The sequence below is a fragment of the Bactrocera latifrons genome, unplaced genomic scaffold (assembly GCF_001853355.1).
Source record: "Bactrocera latifrons isolate USDA-ARS-PBARC rearing strain unplaced genomic scaffold, ASM185335v1 scaffold_170, whole genome shotgun sequence".
NCBI lineage: Eukaryota > Metazoa > Arthropoda > Insecta > Diptera > Tephritidae > Bactrocera > Bactrocera latifrons.
This window is the reverse complement of record NW_017535186.1, coordinates 249,714-266,041: the sequence shown is the minus strand read 5'-3', so window position 1 is coordinate 266,041 and position 16,328 is coordinate 249,714. Positions and strand designations below refer to the sequence as shown.

At 33.1% G+C, this 16,328-nt stretch overlaps 3 protein-coding genes across 6 annotated transcripts in view; 1 reads left to right on the top strand and 2 right to left on the bottom strand.

Moving 5' to 3' along the window:
• Positions 1-221: 221 nt before the first annotated feature.
• Positions 222-2,922, bottom strand: LOC108966831 (transmembrane 9 superfamily member 3). The gene is made up of 8 exons (XM_018929925.1): positions 2,557-2,922; positions 2,307-2,502; positions 1,892-2,253; positions 1,683-1,814; positions 1,456-1,622; positions 934-1,368; positions 618-848; positions 222-500 (listed from the first exon to the last, which is right to left on the bottom strand). Exons 1-8 carry the CDS (start codon positions 2,638-2,640, stop codon positions 356-358), a joined length of 1,752 nt encoding a protein of 583 aa, XP_018785470.1. The 5' UTR covers positions 2,641-2,922; the 3' UTR covers positions 222-355.
• Positions 2,923-4,265: 1,343 nt separating this feature from the next.
• LOC108966871 (multidrug resistance protein homolog 65) lies at positions 4,266-15,440 on the top strand. Of its 2 annotated transcripts, none has more exons than XM_018930002.1 (12): positions 4,266-4,317; positions 6,009-6,372; positions 7,315-7,560; positions 7,635-7,806; positions 8,216-8,530; positions 8,626-9,082; positions 9,322-9,422; positions 9,495-9,876; positions 10,045-10,735; positions 10,882-11,178; positions 11,708-12,074; positions 14,705-15,262. In XM_018930002.1, the coding sequence occupies exons 2-12, from the start codon at positions 6,068-6,070 to the stop codon at positions 15,260-15,262; spliced, it is 3,891 nt and encodes a 1,296-aa protein (XP_018785547.1). In that variant the 5' UTR covers positions 4,266-4,317; positions 6,009-6,067. The 2 variants fall into 2 exon arrangements, with proteins under 2 accessions (XP_018785547.1, XP_018785546.1); XM_018930001.1 differs by lacking the exon at positions 4,266-4,317 and adding an exon at positions 5,342-5,411 and having other exon boundaries at positions 14,705-15,440.
• A 49-nt stretch (positions 15,441-15,489) lies between these two features.
• The window catches only part of LOC108966872 (enhancer of mRNA-decapping protein 3), a 2,944-nt gene continuing 2,105 nt past the window's right edge, over positions 15,490-16,328 (bottom strand). For all 3 annotated transcript variants that reach the window (XM_018930003.1, XM_018930005.1, XM_018930004.1), the window contains 2 exons: positions 16,244-16,328; positions 15,490-16,117 (listed from right to left, as the gene is read on the bottom strand). In XM_018930003.1, the coding sequence (XP_018785548.1) occupies positions 15,892-16,117; positions 16,244-16,328 (311 nt within the window). In that variant the 3' untranslated portion in view covers positions 15,490-15,891. The remainder of the gene's footprint in view (positions 16,118-16,243) is intronic.

The following is a 16,328-nucleotide window of genomic DNA, read 5'->3' as shown; positions in this document are numbered from 1 at the left end:
TATYATTACTTTTAAACTTTTTAATCTGGTATGCTAAGCTACTAAATGTGCTATATTATTCCCAATCTTCTCTCTACATGCAGCACTATAAAAATGATGTTGCCTTCCGCAAAACACAGAACACAAATGTTTATCTTATTTCGTCATACTTAATATATGTATAACTTATATTTTTAGTGGCGACGAGATTTATGCGTTGAACATTTAATTACAATAAATAATTCAGAGTTGGTTCTAAAGAATTAACATTTAATTAAATTAAATATGAAATTAAATCGAACCAAAATACTAAATATACGTGRAGTTTAATAATTACAATAGGCTGAAGGGCCAAGAAGATTATAATATACGCATTTTAATCTATTTTAACATTAGAATAGATTTTTCGTACAAATACACTTGTGCCCAAATACCCAACTGTACCACATATAATTCCTAAAGCACCGCTGAACAATGCCATATATCCAAAGTAGAAAGCAGTTTGAAAAAGACCATACATTCTGAAAATAAATGGAAAAACATTTGGTAAAATGACATATTTAAAAATATTGTTTATTTTGCAAACAAACCTGTGCTCATAATAAAGGAAATAATATAAACATAATAAAGATACTCACTTTGTTTTAAAGAAGAAATAGTAGAATGAATAAGCGTAAACGTAAATTGAGGTTGATGCCGCTGACATAAAGCTCGTCCACTGCCACCGATAATCCTCTGCGTTTAAAAGGAAATAAGTGCATACAATTGTTACGCATACCGTTACAATCATTAATATGGTGAAAACTAATAGCATGAAACCATATACGTAGTAAATTTTATAGGCCCAAAATGACGTGAAAATAAAGTACCTACAAAAGAGATTAATTAATCGAATTATTTGCATTTAACTCATATTACATTTCGACTTGACAACTGTTAATCATATTAAATTACATTTCTATAAAAATTGAGCCAAATGGTAATACTCCACCAAGTAAAATTATAATAGCTGGTTCCATAAACCATTTCTTTTCTGGTATTGGACGAGGCACAGCGTTCACTCGACAAGGATGATCTGGCTGTCCATCTAAATTGCGTCCTACCACTGTGCCTGCTAATGTAAGTGGCAAAACAACAAAAATGCATATACACGTGACGGCAATCATTGTTCCAAAAGGTATAGCACGCGATGCATGATAACCAATAGCAATAAAATTGATAAAGAATGCTGTGCCGCAAACAAAAACTGGAACCATAAATGCAGACACCAGCATTTGTCGTATCCACATTCGGCCTCCTAACCGAGCATATAACGATCCACCAAAATATCCATTGACAGGCGACGTTGCTGCGTACACAAAAATGGCAGTAGAAAGCATTGATCCACGCCTTTACAAAAAAAAAAATTGTAAAAAGAAACGAGCAGTTGATGATTTTTCCATTATTATATAAACTTTGTTTAAATATTAAACTTACTCAGTGTATAATTCTCCAACAATCGCAAATAATATGACGCCGAGAACTACGGAAATTAATTGACAACCAGCTCCTATTACAGCAGAAAACACTAATGCGTGCGGTGGAGTTCTGAAAACGTCACCATGTACTTGCTTCCAGCCATATTCATCTCCTAAGTCCCGTTCCTGTTGACATTAAGTGGATTTTGCTCAAAATTTACAATAATTATATTAATCTAAACTAACCATATCATCTATTTCTTCATCTTTACTGTAACGAGCGTAGTCTTTGCGCAACGTTCGCATGAGAATCATGGACACCAATCCAACCAAAAATATAACCATCATAAAACTATTGAAAATACTGAACCAGTGGATCTGTTAAAGTAAAGTTTAATATTGTTTAGTAAATGGATATTTAAGTATAAATCAAAAATAAGTGACATCCTACTTACTCTATGTTGAAAAAACTTAGGATCCAAATATTTATCAAAACGGTTTTTGAATTCAACTGAACTCTGTTTCCAATTAACTTCATAAGAAAATTTAATCTTAGCTCCTGGTATCAGTAACTCTTTTTTTTCGTTGTGAAGAGTTATGTCAACAATTTGTTGACCATTGTAGCCAATTTCAAATCTTTTGTGCGTAAAAATACCATACTTTTCTTCCTGATCGTCCTTTTTTCCAACTTCCCCCCAAATAGGTAAACCATCTATATACATTTGATACCAATATTGGTTTTTAACCGCATATGTAAAGGCTTTAACTTTATCAATAGTTAAATCGATCATGCATATTACGGTTGGTGATACGTCCACTAGATAATTCTCAATTAATTTTTGAAATTAAAATGTAAGCCATAACACTCACCTTTAAAATCAATTTCATAGCCACTGAACTCCAATTCAACTCCTTGCAGCGCTTCGCTAAGTGTCTCATGATAGTGGGAAATGCTTTGTTTTGCACCACTACAGAAAGGCAAGGAGAAGTACGCATATGTTTCTTGCCGATTGTGATATGGGCCAACTGTATTCATCCATAATACGACTTCTTCACGGTCATTATACTAAATAAATATTTTCAAATTAAATTAATAAAAAAATAATTTTTTTTTAACTACCTTATGATTATGCTCATCCGCCACTACACACCAACTGCTCAACAATAATATCAAAGAAATTGGAACCACACTTATTAGCCACATCACAGTTTATTTGTTATAATATAAAACAAATAAGATTTTTCTACAGAATTATACTTGTCTCATTCGCATAACACTGTTTGCAAACTCGAATATTGAACTCCTTATGGGCACATATACGATCGTTCCCTTCAATAACTGTTTTAAATCTTTAGGACATTTAAGCAGCTGGAATGCCTAGTTATTCTCTTTAAAATTTTAAGGTAATTGTATTYCTTTAAGTGGGGTAATACAAATTTAGGTCTTTCGGGAATCCAAAGACAATACACGTATTGAAAATTCTACGCAAACACGATAACTCGATATATGATCGCCCGGTCAGAGATGCAGATAAATGTTGTTATCGGACAGAGTTGTTAACTTTACTTATTTAAWTTTCTAAAAGTATTACAATAGAGAGTATAGAAATTTGGATCTAGATCATCAGAGCTACGTTTCCAGTAAGTAACGGCTAGCGACACTCCAATACCTTGATGGAAATGGGATGAACGATCACACGCACATAAGAGTTTCGGTTGGAAGTATCAATTCGGCATAAGGAAACTCATAGAAACTTCAACAGAAATATTGTTGTTGTAGTGCAGAATTTTGACGACTTGAGTAAAAAATTGGATACAAAATCCATCCCCTTCCGGTTACATAGACCCGACTGTCGGGATGACGGGTTAATAACCGGTGAATTAACCAACAGATAGCTTTACGTAGATAAATATTATACTTATGCAGTCTGTGTGAAAAGGGAAGGGGCCTTCAGCTCTCAGCTGCAGTACAAACGTAATTTCATCATTTATGCATGAATGAATGAGCTCATTATTGTAAAATTGTAAAATAAACGATATTTACAATTTTATAATTAAGTAAACTTGTTGAAATTATTGCTCATTAAGAATTAATCTATTGACTTCTTTGCTATGAAGTTATAAAAATTTGTTTTTAACGTTTTGCGGAAATCTTTTTCCCACTACGCCATGTCTAGAACATCTGTTAAATGTCCACCATTTGACTACGTAAAGTAACAGGGCGCAGCTACTGTATTGTTCATTTTTAAAAACAAATCTACTAAGGTAATTATGTATGTAATTAAAACTCCAAAAGGTCAATTCGCTTTACTTTTAATTTTCACGCTAAGAAGGTCAGGAAAATATGAAAACACTAAATTTTTTGGGATGTCTTGAAATTTAATGGATTACCGCAAAAATCGAATTTTAGTTAAACACTTCTTTCTGTACTTGCAAAATAAGAATAACAAAAACTAAAACCTAATACCTGTTGCATTTTGAATTTTTTTTAAATTTATAATACACTGAATATGAATTTATGTTAGATGATAAAAAGATCCAAAAATATTAATGAGAGTTATCTACCAAGCGGCGCTATTATCTGCTTATTATCATTTATTGAAGAGGCCATTGCAGAAGGCTTAAATAAAAAAAGATTTGTGATCACTTCTTAAAAAAATACATTTTTTAATTAATTAATTGTCTTTAGCAAGCAAATTAATTTTGCTTTATTGTTTAAAGCTTCAGAATGCGAGAGTATATAAAATTATGAACTGATTGAGACAATCGAACAATGTTAACGAATAAAAAGATGCTTAGACAATTTCATTTCTCACATTAAGTGATCAGTTTGTGGAAAGTAGTCACTTGGGTCAGTTCTTTCATATTTAAGTGTACATAGGTAAGAAAAATCAAATAATCGGGATTTTTTAAACGAAGAAAGGATTTTTTCGAACATGTAAAATCTGTGGGAAGTACCATCTACATCTATACATATCTATCTTTGTTATTTTCCGTTCAGTGCATGGATATTAGTGCATTAGAGTAATATTAGAATCCTTAAAAACAATTTATTTTAAGCACTTGTTTACGGAGTTTCATAGTTACACGTACTAATATTTGCAGGTGAAGTAAACTGATAAACTAATATTAAATTAATAATATAAAAATATTTTATTTTATTGCGAAAATTCAAATAGCCGTGTAATATACACATCACCAAGGCGAGTAAGGAAATGAACACAATATCCAGATATGCTCTTAACAATCTTATGGCGCTTATTCGCGTTATATTCAGCAATAAGATAATTTCAAATATCACATAAAAAAAGTATCAATTTTATAATGAAAATAAAAACTCGCGTATCATTCAAAATTTTTGATAACTGGATAAAATTAGTGGCGTTTAAAATATAAATAAATTGTGACAACTTTGGTAATATTTTTTTCACAAATGTTTAACTTGTATTTCGAAAACCAGAATGCATATACAAACTAAATTATTATAAAAATGCCATAATCAACATTTAATTTCATTACTCACTTTATCATTTATATTTATTATTAACTTTTATGCTCAGGAGTATAAATAGCAACCTTCGCACAGAAAATATTATTTTCATATACCTCAAATATTAATTAAATTAAAGATCATATTCAATACTGCAAAATTTTGGGTGGCAAATTGACTGAGAGGAGCTAGGGGCTGAAGGTGCATACGTTCATATCTTCTTTTACCTTTTTAATATTTGCAAAAGTTATGTGAAAATATTTAGAATTACTCTTTTTAATATTATGCATTGGCCATTGCCGTCAATTAATTTAAATTAGTGGCAAAGTTCAATAGTTTCGGTGCACATCTCTGGAAAAAATACCTTAAACGTTAGAGTGAGAGAAAGAAAAAAATAAATTGATTTGGAATGAATGTGTCAATACATGAATACAACTGCAGTGGTAGATCTATGCGTGACAAATGCGGTAATTTCTCAAGCAAACGTAAGTGTCGTTACTTTGTATGATTTTATTTTTTTACCATTTCAAACAATTTTAGACCCTTTACTACCCACTACTACAATTGAACAAAATTAATTTGAATAAGTCGTTTTCAAACACTTACATGTGAATACAAGAAATTACTTACTTATTTCCTGAAAGCCAGTACATTTGATTTACATATGTATATCCGTTTTTTGTTCGATTCTCATTCTTTACAGATCTATGTAAATCTATGAATAGTCTTAGCGCGTAAAAATATTCATATTTAAGATTTGAAATCTATATAAAATAAGCCTTGATTACAAAATTTTTTTTTTAAAAAAATTGAAAAAAAGGAAATTAATTACAATTACAATTTATATATATATAGCACTAGCGGTTAAGCCATCAGCTTAAGAAATGCAATACAATTCAAAAAATATATCAAATATCGTCACCTAAAACGAAAACAACGTATCGACAAAAAATTACTAAAAAGAAGTTCTGATATAACCAAGTTATTTCCAAAATTCCAAATTTGTTTGCATAGGAGTAGTTCCTACTTTAATTTGTTTCCTTCTCCTTTAAACTTTTCAAATTATTTATTTTGTATTTTAGGTGACGGTATACCTTGCCTCCACAATTATTTTGCAGAATATACATTTAGTATAAACAAAATGAATGGAAAGGATGAAAACGACTATGACGAAAGGACATCCGCGGGTATGGAAGAATACTCAGACGAATGGGAGCATGGAAGCAAAAGAACCATAAGTTTTTTCAAGCTGTACCGATTTTCATCGGCTTTTGAAAATGTTCTACTATTTATTGGATTAATAATGTCTCTCATAAAAGCGCTTACACTCCCAGCAGTAGTAATAGTATATAGTGAATTTACCGCCATGTTAGTCGATCGCACATTGGCAATTGGTACCAGTTCTAAAACGTACGCACTACCCATTTTCAGTGGTGGCAAAATGCTGTGAGTATTTTTCACGTCATGTATTAAAAAGAGTAATGTGTTCAAAACAGTTATCGCCAATATTCATGCTGGCACATTCAAGTTAAACATTTTAGAAACAATATCTACAATTTGGACAAAGTTTTTTTTTGTTTTTGTTCAAAAAGTATATATTAAAAGTACGTGTTTCGTAAATATCTTTCAATATTGCATGCATAACAAATTATGACAGATTAGTGGCTCTTCCATTTCAACAATTGGGTTTTGCTTTCGAATTGCTTATGATTAAGAGAAAGAAATGCTCCGGTCGTCATTTAACAGATCACAATATATCTAAAAATTTGTATGCCATCTTTGTGCGAGAAGAGATGTCTGCCGCATCTGCTGGGAAACCTATGTGACTCATGTGCGCAAAGTTTTGAACTCAGACCGTCGATTAAGCGCACCTTTAATAGCACAGTTGCTAAGTTTATCAAAATCTGTGGTTGATATTGTGGCGGAGCACTTGAAAATGCGCAAGGTGTGTGTCCCAAAAGTGCTCACTGACGACCACAAATTGTGGAGAGTGAAAGTGTACCCAAAGAATTTGAACATGTGTGAAAGTGACCCCAAATATTTTAATAACGTAATCACAGGTGTCGGGTCATGGATCTTTGAGTATGATCCTCTCAAGGCGGAGAATGCCTTCCGTGAAACCTTCAATGCTTGGAAATCGCGCTGGCAGCACTGCATCGACGCAGAAGGAGCCTAGAAGTATTTTGAAAGTTTTTAAAGAATTGTAACTATTGGTTCAATACATTTTTTTAAATCGACTCTGTCCTATTACTTTCCGGACGAACTCTGTACATAGATTCGGCTTCACCCTTGAAACATTCTATGAAAGTCTTCATACTTTTTGAACACACCTCAAGTACAAAGTATATATAGTATAGTAGATTCAAATGTAGCCAAGCTAAATTTCAGAACGAACGCAACAAACGAAGAGAATATGTCGGAGTTGTACAATGATTCCATTTCTTATGGCATTCTTTTGGCATTAACATCTATAATTATGTTGATATCCGGTGTTCTAACGGTGGATATTTTTAATTTTGTGGCACTGAGACAAGTAACGCGGATGCGAAAAATATTATTCGAATCTGTTATTAGACAAGACATTGCGTGGCATGATATGGCAACTAAACAAAACTTCACACAGCAAATAATAGAGTGAGTAGATTGGAGAATTGAACTTATCATTATTTCAATGATCTTATGGGTATTTTGTTTATTTTTAAATTTAGTGATGTAGAGAAAGTCAGGGACGGAATGTCCGAGAAGGTTGCTCACTTCTTATACCTCATATTTGGATTTATTATAACAATATGCATATCGTTTGCTTATGGTTGGAAGCTCACATTGGCAGTCAGTGTATATATACCAATCGTTATTTTATTGAATTATTTTGTGGGAAAGGTAAGAAAAACCAGTATCGAGGTATTAAACTTATTATTTTTTTATAATAACTGAAATTTTCTTAACAAAAGCTATAATATTTAGAGTTTTAAAAGTTTTATGGTTAGACAAAAAAATTCAAAATAATAATAATAAATAACCATCAATTCAGTACAATTCTGTATTTAACAATATTCTACTTTCTAATCTAATATATATTAAACCTTCGCAGTAAAAATTAGAACACCCTGTTAGAAAATTAGAGAAATTTACATTACCGCGACTCAAATTTCGCAAAATATATTTAATAAAAAAATCAAAAAAAAAATATATATATATATTTATATGTACATATATCTGACTGCGACAACAACTTGTCCCCTTATTTTCTACTGTAAATTTTTTTGTATCGAATATGATGCTTCAACAGTATCAAAGTAAGCTTACCAAAAGRGAACAGGAATCCTACGCCGGAGCCGGAAACATTGTGGAGGAAGTTCTTACTGCTATACGAACTGTCGTAGCATTTGGTGCGGAAAAAAACGAATCCGAACGCTATGACAACTATTTGATTCCTGCTCGAAAAGCCAGTCAAAGCAAGGGTGCTTTCTCGGGATTTAGTGACGGTGTTTTAAAATCAATGCTCTTTCTTTCTTGCGCTGGCGCATTCTGGTATGGCGTTAACTTAATTCTTGAAAATAGAAATTTGGAAGACAAGGAGTATACTCCTGCAATTTTAATGATAGTAAGTAATTTTTATCAAATATTCGATCATTCATTAAATTATGACTTAAAATCAATATATGTATATTCTGCCCGCTACTTTTGAACAAATTCTAGGCATTTTTTGGAATTATTGTTGGTGCTGATAATATTGCTCGAACGGCACCATTTTTAGAATCCTTTTCTACCGCACGCGGTTCGGCCACAAATATTTTCAAAGTTATCGATACGAAATCTAAGATTGACCCATTATCCAGCGATGGCAAACTACTTAACTATGGATTGCGGGGAGAGATTGAATTTAAAGATCTATTCTTTCGGTATCCATCTCGCCCAGATATTATTGTACATCGTGGGCTTAATTTCAAAGTTCACGGAGGTCAGACTGTAGCTCTCGTTGGATCATCTGGTTGCGGAAAATCGACTTGTATTCAACTTTTGCAGCGCTTCTATGATCCAATTTTCGGTTCAGTTACTTTAGATGGTTTGGACATTAAAAAATACAATATTCATTGGCTAAGATCTAATATGGCGGTGGTTGGTCAAGAACCGGTATTATTTCAAGGGACTATAGGTAAATATAATAAATAACTATATTCAATGCCCACACAATTAAATGTCCCATACATATTAGATATGTGGGGATGAAGGGAATGTTATGTTGCTATCAAACAATTGGAGTCGGGCGTTTCAAATTTCGGAAAAATATAACTAAATTTTTAGTACTTTAAAATATTTCGATACACATCATACATAGTATATAGAATATCATATCGCCATCAAAAAATAATAAAAAAATACTTATTCGTGTAGCGGATAATATTAGTTATGGCAAAGCAACCGCTACGCAACGAGAGATAGAGGCTTCAGCCAAAGCTGCTGGTGTACATGACTTTATTTGCAGTTTGCCTGAGGTGATTACTAAATCAGTTATTATATACATTATCTTACGAAAATATTGTTTCTTTAATTTCACAAATGTTTAGAGTTACCTTACTGTTATCGGCGAAAAGGGATCCCAACTCTCCGGTGGGCAAAAGCAGCGTATTGCTATTGCGCGAGCTCTTATACAGGATCCTAAAATACTATTGCTGGATGAAGCAACATCTGCACTAGATTATCATTCCGAAAAAGATATTCAACAAGCATTGGACTTGGTAAGCAAAGGCCGAACAACCATTGTTGTATCTCACCGGTTATCAGCTATACGCGGAGCGGATAAAATAGTATTCTTGCATGAAGGCAAAGTATTCGAAGAGGGTTCACACGAGGATCTCATAGCATTGAAAGGAATGTATTATAATATGGTACGCGCTGGTGATATTAATGTAGCAGATGTTACTGAGGACAATGCAATGGAAGAGAAGAGTAAGTACATTAAATTTACGAATCAGTGAATGTTAAGCGAATAATCGAGATGCCATTTGACTTAAATGAGACTTTAAAGGCCATCCATCCGATTTCAAAAATAAAGTCTCAAGTGCTAAAAACTATTTCTCATTCGACCAATTAAAAAAAATTTAAACCCTTTTCCAGAAATTAATCTCAGCTCATTCGAGAAATCTTTCGAAACTGATTTAATAAATTTGGATAAAAATCATATTTCATATGAACACCCAGTCTTGCATGCCAATCATAAAGAGAAAAAAACAGATGATGACGACTCTGGAGGAAACTTCTTTATAACGTTCAGACGAATTTTGAAGATTGCACGCCCGGAGTGGTGTATGCTTCTTTTTGGTGCCGCATGTGCGATAGCGTTTGGCTTCACTTATCCAGCATTTTCGGTAATCTTTGGAGAATTYTATGCCGCTTTAGCGCAGCCTGATGAAGAAGTTGCTTTGCATCGCACTTCGCTTCTATCAATTTACTGCTTAATACTGGGCGTCTTAACTGGTGTGGGCTGCTTCCTGCAAACATATTTATTCAATTATGCGGGTGTATGGTTAACAACAAGAATGCGTTCAATGACATTTATGGCGATAATGCGACAAGAAGCGGCTTGGTTCGATCAGGAAACTAACTCTGTGGGCTCACTCTCAGCGAGATTAACGGGCGATGCCTCCGGTGTACAAGGCGCTATTGGCTATCCACTAAGCGGTTTACTGCAAGCATTTTCTAACTTTGTTATCGCATTAACGTTATCACTTTATTATTCATGGAAGCTGGCTTTAGTGTGTGTATGCGCTTGCCCCGTTATAATCGGATCCATCATATTTGAATCAAAGTAAGTAAATTAGATTCCCTACGTATTAGGGAATCAGTTATATGCATGTATATATTTATATGAAAACTTTGGTAAAAAATTCCGATCCTTCGATCTTTAAATAATATGTAAGAAATATATAGTAGCTTAATTCGTTTTGATTTTAGATTCATGAGTGCTTCTTTGGTATACGAGAAGACAGCTTTGGAGGAGGCGTCTCGCATTGCAACAGAAGCTATATCGAATATTCGAACAATCGCTGGTTTGCGGCGCGAAGCTCAGATTATCGAACGTTATAATTTGGAAATTGACAAAGTTAGGTCAATAATCGGACATAAATTAAAGTATCGCGGTTTGATCAATGCATCTGGACAAGCATTCATATTCTTTGCTTATGCAGCAGCCCTTTGCTATGGGGGAGTGTTAGTGTCAGAAGGAAAGGTTCCATTCCAAGATATTATCAAGTATGTTAATATATGTATATCCTCCATGCATTAAGTGAAATCATGCATGTGCATGTACTTAAATACATTAATATGAACTAAAACTGCATGGCTGCTAGCAAAGATGAGAATGATGAGGCTGGTGTTCTACAATAATGTTTTGCAGATTTAACAATTCTCGGCAACCATCCTTGAGAAAATTTGGTATTTATATTATATACAAATATTACTACATATTTTACGTTAAAGGAATGTTAATTGTATATGAAATATAAATTCTGAATATTTAAAACTTCTGTTAATTTTGTAATTACTTGCGCACTCATGAATAATATTTCTCACACTATTTGTTCTATATGTTAACGCCCTCATACTAGATCATCAGTCTGGCGTATTTTAGTTTCTGATAGGTAAAACCATTTAAGCAAATTGTCACTAATTCACATTCAAACTCGTTTTAACTAACTGCCCGTTAATTGTCGCGTTTAAAAAACTTATTGTATTTGTTATAAATATGCATAATATCCGAATATATAATTGCAATTTGCAGAGTATCAGAAACACTTTTATATGGGTCCATGATGTTAGCTCAATCATTAGCCTTCGCTCCGGCCTTTACTGCTGCTCTAGTAGCGGCCCATCGGCTATTCCAAATTTTAGATCGTACGCCWAAAGTTGTATCTCTTCATGGACGAGAGAACACAACCACAGAGAAAGGGCCAATAATGTTCGAAGGYGTACGATTTTCAAATATCGAATTTAAATATCCTACACGACCGGATGTAAAAATTTTAAACGGATTAAATTTGGAAGTGATAAAGGGGAAGACTGTAGCTCTGGTTGGACGTTCCGGCTGTGGAAAATCCACGTGTATACAGCTTTTAATGCGTTTATACGATCCAGACAGTGGTACTATTGTAAGTTTAATTTTCTTTTCCATTTATTTTTGTATTGAAAACAACAGTTTCAACAATTAATTTGAATCTCAGCTTATTTGAAAAAATTATAATCATTGAACGGTATTTCTTTCGAAACGAGGGCGTGAACAGGAGTAAACCAGAAATCCTTTTCATAATAGGTTTTTAGTTATTTATTAAACCGATAATTAAAACTACATTAAATGACCAGAACCGAAAAGTGAACCAATTTAAGAAAATGTTTGTAGTTCATTTGTTTTCTCCTCATAATAAATATCCTGCCAATTCTATTGGGAGAATGACTCCAATCTCTCCATCAGTAAAATAATAATCTGCAAATATTAGATTACATTTAAACTTATTCGTAAATAATAGTTTTAATAAATAAAGGGTGATCCATTCCGAGGTCCCCTACTGTTTTATTGAAAAAACACAGAAACTTTATTGTATAATTTTTTTATCATTCGAAAGAACATTCTTCGGCATTTATTTTTTGAAGATTATCTCTTTCAAATGTTGGCCGCGGCTATGTCTCAGATGGTTCATCCGCTGAGTCCAATTTTCGATGACTCGTTCGAGCATTTCGCCTGTTAATTGGCAAATGACGCGCGTAACGCCTGAAGCGAAACGGGATGGTCCATAAAAACTTTAGACACGATCTTAGTGCCCAATAGACCGGCTGAAAAAGTGAAATTATCTGCTCACCGAAGTGTACTCTGAATAAATCCACTGATCGGTGCTTTGTGTGGGAAATGATGAAAAGCCAAACGATACGGAACAMAAATAACATGGCAGCTTGAAACGACTCACGCGTGATCTRTCARAAAAGGTTATTGAAAAAAGTACCYCTACTTGGATCACCCGTTAGAAATATGATAAAATTTTAATTTTTTTGTAGAATTCCGAAATATTGAAATGGTCCGAAATTATGAAACGGAGACCCAAAACCACTTTAATGAACCAATTAAACATATGTGYACACACATACAGTGGTGGTCTTATAATTAGAAACGACTTTACTGCATATGGTTTTCTTAACTTATTTTAAAAATTTAGATTGCCACGTTAAAACTATAAATTGGAATCAACAAAGTAACACGTTTTATTTGAGTTTTACATAAAAACAACAACAATATTAATTTCATAAATATCATAAACCCTATAAACTTTCAATTGGGTTCAGATCCGAACTTTGCGGAGACCAATCCAAAACATCAATATTTTTATGCGAAAACCAGCTTGTCACTAACCTTGAATTGTGTTTTGGGTCATTATCGTGCTGGAAAATATAATGGACTGGCATATTCTCAAATGAATATGGTTCCATTATATTGTCCAGAATGTTTTTATATTGATGTTGGTCCATTACCCCTTGAACACGTAAAATTGGGCCAACACCACAAGAGGAAAAGGCTTCCCAAACCATAACAGATTCGCCACCGTGTTTTACTCTTTTCACAGTATAGCTAGGGTTCAGTGCCATGTTGGGAAGACGTCGTACAAACGATTCTCCGTCGGACTGAAATAAATTGAACTTAGATTCGTCACTCCAGAGAACTCTATTCCAGTATTGTGGATTTTCCTTCAGAATCCTCGTAGGGGTCTAAAATTTCTTTGTTTTTTTATACAAATGAATAGCTCCAAATACCATGTTTTTGGAGCAATCATACCTTTGTGCGATAGCTGACATTGGCAATKTCTTCTTTTGATAACTCCTTACAATTAACTCTCTCATTTTGGGAGTACATGACTTTGCCCATTCTAATAATTAAACCGTTTTTAATTGCACGTTGTTTAATTGAAGTATGCTCATTTTATCACTAAGTTCAAAAAAAAAACCGAGAACCAAAATAAAGAACTGTCCGTTTCTAATTACGTGCCAAGAAACAAAAACCGAGAAATAATTTTAAATTTTTTTAAAAAGCAATCAGCAAATAAAGTTCATAGTCGACACTACGAATAACGGGACTTATAATTTACAGTGCGCGTCTTAAAAAAAGTATACAGTGATTTGAGTTTGTCTCGCATATCGTTTCTAATTATAAGGCCACCACTGTATGTATATGCGGCAAGAACTTCTTGAACCTAACCGACCAAATTCTCAATGCTTTTAGTGTAATTTAAACCAGATTTTTTTTTTTTTATTGTGTAACTTGTGTAACGATCGTTATAAACAAATTTAATCTTTCGGTAAGCTATTGAGTTGTTATTCGACGACTTGCATCGACCAACTACTTTTTGTGATCCAAATTAAATTTCAGCTGTTCAAAAACGGCGAATTTCTTACATAATAATAATAATCTGCGCAATTTTTTTTTTTGAAGAAATATCAGCAAATAGAAAAATCTAGAGCTCTATTTGAGCTCTCACTTTGATTGACCCCTTTATATAGAACATCTTCTTGGGGAGAAAAGGACGTGGGCAAAATTTCAGATCAATTTCTAAAAAAAAACTGAAGGCAAAACTCACCCAAGTTGCCTTGGGAGTATTACGAACTTCATTAGTAGTGAAATTAAATATTTCAATAAACATAGTTGTTGTTTGTTTGTAGTATAATACATTATCTTTGTTATTAAATATAATTAAAACGTATATGTTAACATATTTATGATATGAATGTATAATTTAAGAGATTGAACGACGACGACATTCACAAGGATGTATCAATCGAAGGTTTGAGAAGAATACTAGGACTTGTCTCACAGGAGCCATCTCTCTTTGAGCGTACAATTGCTGAAAACATCGCATATGGTGATATTTCGCGCAAAGTGTCAATGGATGAAATAATAGCAGCCGCGAAGTGCGCCAATGCACATTCGTTCATTGTGTCTCTACCAAATGGATATGACACACGCTTAGGTGCACGAGGTACTCAACTATCTGGTGGTCAAAAGCAGCGGATTGCAATAGCTCGAGCTTTAGTGCGGAACCCCAAAATCTTGCTATTAGATGAAGCAACATCTGCTTTAGACTTGCAGAGCGAACAACTGGTGCAACAGGCTCTAGATGTAGCATGTACTGGACGAACGTGTATAGTTATAGCACATCGCCTATCTACTGTTCAAAATGCTGACGTAATTTGCGTTTTGAAAAATGGTAAAATAGTAGAAATCGGAAATCACCAGCAACTTATTGCACTTAATGGAATTTATTCAAAGCTTCACAAAATGCAGAGTCACGAAAAATAATTCTTAGTGAATTAGATTAGGAAATGTTGTATGAAGAATTTTTAACGTGATGAATTCGATGTGCTTGGAAATATTAAATTTTTATGTATGTACATTTAAATGTATGCTTTTATGATTAGTAAGTGCAAAAATAAAAAATGTAATATATGTACGTATTTTGATGCTACAAAAGCTTTTTACTTTGACATACATACACAAGTAAAACACAATAAATACAAACAAAAAAGTTAGACAATGTGGACAATTTTATTTGACAGGTTTGCATGAAGTTAACAATTTTGAAAGAAACATAAAGACCGCTAATTGTTGCATATAATAAAAATGTAAAAGCTTGAATATTGCTTACTTAATTAATCTATGGTGGTCAAGTAAATTTAATACTAAAATAACATTTGAAATGTACATTTTTGGAAGCTAACAAAAAATTTCCTTTGTGATCACTAGGTGATTATAAGAAAAGAATACCAAGAAGTCAATCTCTTAAGTAACAAATCAGCTTTTGGTGGTAGTTAAACAAATTATCTGATAAAGATTTTATCCTCAGCTGGGCTATGGAATATCCTTTCTTATATTAAAATTTGTTCCCATGCGTAAAAATTTATTTGAACATTTCGTTTCATAATATCTCCTCAATCCTTTGAGTGTATTGGTATCACAAATTTGTGGCCGAAGGGACTTTTGTATTTGATCCCAGCATCACGATAAAATTTATCTGGTATGCCTAAATTACATAAATATAATTTTCCGTAGTTTTTAGATGAAATGCCATTTATAGGTAATATCGGTAAGATAGCATATTTTATGCAAACATCATCAATTCCATCTGGGGGAGGGTCTACTGCAAGGACAGATGCTCTGCAAAAAGAAAGTTTATAATAATTAAATCTTAGATAAAAAGATCTATTCGGAATAGCAACAATTTGTAAAAATCGTGTTCAATAATTTGCAAACAGACGTATAAAAACAAGACTTGATACCCACCTATTTTCGCTTAACCATTTCCGTACTTGGCTATTTAAATTTTTTGAATCCGTAGATAGGATTACAAGGTCCGGTGTAGGCAATT

Excerpts from the sequence above, each read along its gene's own strand:
- LOC108966831 (XM_018929925.1), bottom strand. The coding sequence starts at position 2,640 with ATGTGGCTAATAAGTGTGGTTCCAATTTCTTTGATATTATTGTTGAGC. Across the intron at positions 1,623-1,682 it reads ATGAAGAAATAGATGATATG|GAACGGGACTTAGGAGATGA; the intron begins GTTAGTTTAGAT and ends TAATGTCAACAG. Across the intron at positions 501-617 it reads TATTTCTTCTTTAAAACAAA|AATGTATGGTCTTTTTCAAA; the intron begins GTGAGTATCTTT and ends ATTTATTTTCAG.